Source organism: Diadema setosum, chromosome 8, assembly GCF_964275005.1.
Source record: "Diadema setosum chromosome 8, eeDiaSeto1, whole genome shotgun sequence".
Taxonomy (NCBI): Eukaryota; Metazoa; Echinodermata; class Echinoidea; order Diadematoida; family Diadematidae; genus Diadema; species Diadema setosum.
In genome coordinates this window covers 13172681-13178189 of record NC_092692.1, presented here as the reverse complement: position 1 = coordinate 13178189, position 5509 = coordinate 13172681, and the positions used below count along the sequence as shown (strand labels likewise).

Here is a 5509-nt window from a genome sequence, read left to right as displayed (position 1 = left end):
TGACTTGTGTCCTGTGAATAGCTCAGATGAAAACTTTCACAGGTTTATGCTCAAGTATTCTCCAGGTCATCTTGTGAAATACATTGTACAGTCTGTACACTGTACTGTACACATGAACATGAACGGTTGTAGTCTAAAATTTGAGGAAATGTGTTGTGGCGACTGTGTGCAATTTCCAAGTCGAAACATGCAATGTATGCACAAACTGTACTGTATCTTGTGATTGATTTGAAAACCAGTTAGATGAATCAATCTACATTGTACTTCACCCACATAGAAGCATCATCCAGAAGCAAAACATCTCGCTCTCATCACATATGCTTTGACACTCACAACTTCTGCAATCGTACACGGGAGACACATTGTACAGTGTATACGAATTTGTACATGTTTGTACATGTACAACGTATACACCTAAATCTAGCAACATGCATTTAGGTTCACTTTCCTGGCACTTGCATACGTGTACATGTACATTGGTGTGAAGTGAAAACAGACACCAAAACATACAAACACCAAAAAGGACCATTTTCTAAAATGTTGATGTCTCTTACAGTCATAGCTGGGGGGCTCTAGTGTGTCCAACAAGTTGATTTATGCACCGACATAGCAATGCACCAGATTCATTTCATTGCCAATAGAATCTTTTCTTCTTATTTTGGAAGTCCCCCAGTTATGACCGACATACACTAAGTTGGTGTTTTAAAACTGAATACAGCTGTACATCTATTGTACAAAGACATCTTGGACCAGCATCCTTTATGTTGAAAGTAAAAGATGGAACACGGTGTAGCAATACAGTGTAAATGCATGGTGTAATGTCTTTGGATATGAGCTTTAAACCTGTGTGGTTACCCTGGTGTACACCTAATGTATTTGAGCTGTACAGTGTACAATGTACTTGTGTTAGTTTAGATCAACCCACATCACATCGACAGCAGCAATTCTGAATTGAATTAATCCTCTGTGTGCTTGGGTCAACTGGTACAGAAAAAACAAACAAAAACAAAAACGCAGCATGGTACACATTGTCTGAAGTCCCATGCACAGAAAGGATTAAGCAACACATGTAAAACTCTGTACCTGCAGAGCACACTTCACACACTCACACTCGGGCCATCATTTTTTAGTGCAACGTCATGACATAAGCTTAGGGCACATGCACACACAACCTTTTCGGTTTCTATACCCCAAGTTTATTACACATAAAACACGAATCAAGGACATAGGTTACATGTATTTGTTCCATTATTCCACCTCCCCCCATAGGCATTGATAACTGGGTATGACAAGAATCTTAACTTGTGACATTCCTGTTTTGTTTGCTCTTGTATGTAAATTATCTGGTCCACCCCCCTCCCAAACTGTTGCATGTATGACTCAAAATGTTCTGTGTATAACTTAGCTTTCATTCACCATTACATAGCTTCTAAAAATATCAGAGGTAGTTTAGGTCTTCACTCTTTTACATCCCCCCTGAAACAAAAACAAGTCTTCCCAATTAGGTGTTTAAATGAACTATTTCTGCAGTATTTATACATGGACTTGTGACAGTACATTTTTAAAGTTTACTTGGGGTTAACCTAAAATCCTGCAGTAAAAATATTTACATGATCAAACTTTCACTAATAAAAACGTGGGAGTTGATTTGCAGGTTTTATAAAGACATGAATATATAGACAAAGTAACACAAGTTATTTACTAGTTTGTAATATAACCAATCACTGACACTCCACCATACAAGTCTGAATATAAGTTATGTGCTACGAAGAAGAAAACAAACAAAACATACAAAATTTTCTGAGGCTACAACTCCCACCCCCCTTCCTGATTGGGTAAAATGTACAGATTTGCAATCACTGCACACACTGAAGTTGAACATTACAGTTCTTGAAGGGTGTTCAGTCACAAAATAACGGTGGAAAAGACAGGCCTGGTGTTTCTGAAAGTTTTGTGGACTTGCGCATATTGCATTTGAAAAGCATGCTGCACGAAAAAAAAAAAAATTGAAGAAAAGGTATTGTATAAAAAAACTTTACTGGCATGGAAGCGTGCCAAATCTTTGACTTGTGACTGAACATCCTCCATAAGAATGCACACCCAATGTATGAAGATCGTAAAAATAGTTCAGATGCAGCTCAAAGTGTGAAGTTACTCTAAGGTCCTGAAAACGTCTTTCTCCGGAATTGTTGCCAGCATGTTTCCATCTCCGCCTGCTGTAGCTTTTTCACATATTCGTTAAAAAACTTGGAGGTAGGGACCCAGCCCACAGCCCATTCTAGTGCCAGCTACTAATTTTTTGTTTTGTACAGGTTCACATAAAATGACACCACAAAATCCGGTTTATGCTCGTTCTCCGCGGATTCTCCTGGCCAGTTGAATGTCTTTCGGCATGATGGTCACTCTCTTAGCATGGATGGCGCAAAGGTTGGTGTCCTCGAACAGACCAACAAGGTATGCTTCGCTGGCCTCCTGCATATCATTGCAATGAAAGAAGAGAAAAAGTATTACTCACGACTGTAAAAATTGGCCAATCATGTTCTAAGTTTGGCATGTTCCTCAGGATTACATGGACCAAGGCATTAAAAACTAAAAGTGAATGTTTGTTCAAATGACATATCTACGTACAGCTGTGGGGGATACTGGATTTAAAAAAAGAAAAAAGAAAAAAAAAAAGCATGTTCTAACATCAGAGCAAAGATTGGTCAACACCTCAGCAAAGAAGCACAAATGATTACGTTATGACCAACCAGAAGATCAAATACAATGCGTTTGCAAACAATGCTAGTTAGTTGCAGCATAGAGGTGTCAACAAGAATTCAGAGTGCAATTACCCTCACCACTAATTCATATTAATAAAATCTTTTATTGACATTTTTTTCCCTGCCATGTCAGTCATTAAAGATAGCCTTATATATATAGTTGAAAAAAAAAAAAGAAAAAAAAAGAGAGGTTGATGATTCCCAGGAGGACTCCCTGCAAACATTAAATTACCTGAAGAGCACCAATGGCAGCACTCTGGAATCTCAACTCAGTCTTGAAGTCCTGGGCAATCTCGCGCACCAGGCGCTGGAATGGCAGTTTTCGGATCAGCAGCTCTGTGCTCTTTTGGTAGCGCCTGATCTCTCGGAGGGCGACGGTTCCAGGCCTGTAACGATGGGGCTTCTTGACACCTCCGGTGGATGGGGCGCTCTTCCTGGCTGCCTTGGTGGCCAGCTGCTTACGGGGAGCCTTCCCTCCAGTTGACTTTCGGGCTGTCTGCTTTGTACGGGCCATTGCTTACTCTCTGAAAAATAGCAATAACAATGCAAGTTTAATCTAAGGTGAACAATCATTTCCTTGCAAGACCCAAATGCGGGCCAAAAACTCAATCTTACTGTAGAGATTGCGGGAGGGAGAGTGAGAAAAAAATTCATGTATGAAGAGCGCACCTATGACATACAGAAGAACATGAGAAAGGAAAAGTTCATTTGCCGGGTGTGGCTTGACAAGGCAGTGTAAAGGGACGAAAATGCACAGCCGAGTCACTGTAACAGAGGTCATACATCTTATCATAGAACTCCAAGGCTTTACACGTAGGCACTGCCTAACTAGCACATGAAGTGGGCAGTCAAATTCGGGATGGCTATATGGCCAAAATATGTTTAAAACATCAGGCACATATTTGGAGAGACTTTATAAAAAAAAAAAATAAAAAAAAAAATCTGTTTTTGGGGTTCAGCACAAAGATTTGTTTTCATCATGCCGACAGTTTAAATTGGGTCAATTGTGTGTGAGTTGGCAATTCTGTGTGAGGACATCACATGGCCGTGAGCAAGTCGTGTAACACAAGGGATATGGTACTAGTATTGGTAGGTGTCCAACACATTAACACCAGCACCCCTCACTTCTAAAGCATTCAATTGCACGTTAAGAACGAACATTCACACGAGACGACACGCAGTGGTTTTGCATTCTTCACTGCACTGGGGATTTGAAGATGTCCAAATATTACTAAAAAGGCGTCTACTGAAAAACCCGATAAAAAAAAAGAACAGCAAAACAATGAATGATGTATTTTATAAATGTAATGACACTCACTCGGGTCAAACTACACTGAACCAGGTCGTGAGTGATAGAAATTTTATATCAACACAGGCAACAAATTATAACTTATAAGGGTCTAACAAACATTTTGTTAGTGTTTGTTGAATCACACATGCAGGAAGTCCCTCACCACAATGAAAAAAAAAAAATCCAATTTCACAAGGTCGGCATTTTACAATGGAAAATCTTTTCCTACGACTCTTCAAGCATTTAGAATCCTGTTTCTACATTTTAGATTCTATCCAGTCTTAACTTTTGTAGTTGGCATTGTATTTTTGTAGTTTGCTGTAGAAATATAGGCAGCCTTCAGTCAGTACCACACTGCCGCACCGCGCGCAGCATGTTCTTTTCGACAGGCGCGCTAGAAACGGACGGTGCCGTGTAATCGTAACGGCATGATCTACTAGCGCGCTCTTCAGTTGCTCTTGGGGAGTCTTAAAAGCGAGATCTAACGGCGAGTAACGCTAGATTTTACAAGACAAAAGAAAATCTTAGTTCCTCACAAAACATTATCTACATCAAACAGCTAGATAGGATCTTAAATTACACAAGCAGGGGGACGTCCCTGGCCTGACCATCGTCAAATAACATCTATTTGAATTAATTGTCAGATTGTGGACTCGACTTCGAAGCCTTCCACACATGTACCGCGCCGCCGCACGTTCTGTTCGATAGGCGCGCCAGTGTACGGACGGAGCTTGTTTCAACTGTTTCTAACGTTAGCGCGCTTTTCGGCATTTCATTGTTGTGTCCCACTTCGGCGATATTCACGACAAAAGGAGTTAATTACAAACGAATACTTATTCGAAATTAGTAAAATTTACGTAAACAGCAGTTATGTATATCTACCTTAATTGATAACGGCTCAAAAATTAGTCTACAACTTAAAGTAGCCGTGAAAATACAATTTTACTCACTTTCCACCGGTCTCACAATGTTCACTTCGCGAGTGGCACACACTGGGTAACTTGCAAGCGCGGAATAAACACGGTCAACGTGCATAGATCGGCAATCCCCTCTACTAAAAATAGTTTGGCAGCCAGCGGATGATGAGTTGGGGGTTACCATTGGTTTGTCCGGGATGTTGCAATAACGAAATGTTTGATAGGTTACTGTTTTCACGCATACTTGGATTTGATTGGTCAAAAATACTGCAGTTTGATTGGATGTTATGGTACAATCTCTTCACCTCAATTGGACAATTTTCTCGGCTACTCATTGGCTATTACAATGTGCGCTGGATCCACCGAAATGCCCAAGATTTGCCTATGGGACTTACGTGTATTAGGCGATCGGGCTCTTGAACGAGCGATTCGCGAGGATATCGTCTGCTAGAGAATTCTTAGGTGTCAAGAATTAGGATTTTGCTATATGTTATGCAGGAAACAGGCACGTATGATACGATCAAGAGTAAAAGACGTTT

General features: G+C 40.4%; 1 protein-coding gene across 1 annotated transcript; it reads right to left on the bottom strand.

Annotated features, from left to right (window-relative positions):
* Positions 1 to 1173: 1173 nt before the first annotated feature.
* LOC140232329 (histone H3.3A) lies at positions 1174 to 5159 on the bottom strand. The gene is made up of 3 exons (XM_072312459.1): positions 5004 to 5159; positions 2995 to 3286; positions 1174 to 2472 (listed from the first exon to the last, which is right to left on the bottom strand). Exons 2-3 carry the CDS (start codon positions 3274 to 3276, stop codon positions 2344 to 2346), a joined length of 411 nt encoding a protein of 136 aa, XP_072168560.1. The 5' UTR covers positions 3277 to 3286; positions 5004 to 5159; the 3' UTR covers positions 1174 to 2343.
* Between the last annotated feature and the right edge of the window lie 350 nt (positions 5160 to 5509).

What these genes read in the sequence shown, in the direction of transcription:
- LOC140232329 (XM_072312459.1), bottom strand. Translation starts at nt 3,276, where the DNA reads ATGGCCCGTACAAAGCAGACAGCCCGAAAGTCAACTGGAGGGAAGGCT. An exon ending in CTGCCATTGGTGCTCTTCAG is followed by an intron (nt 2,473 to 2,994) that starts GTAATTTAATGT and finishes AATGATATGCAG; the next exon opens with GAGGCCAGCGAAGCATACCT.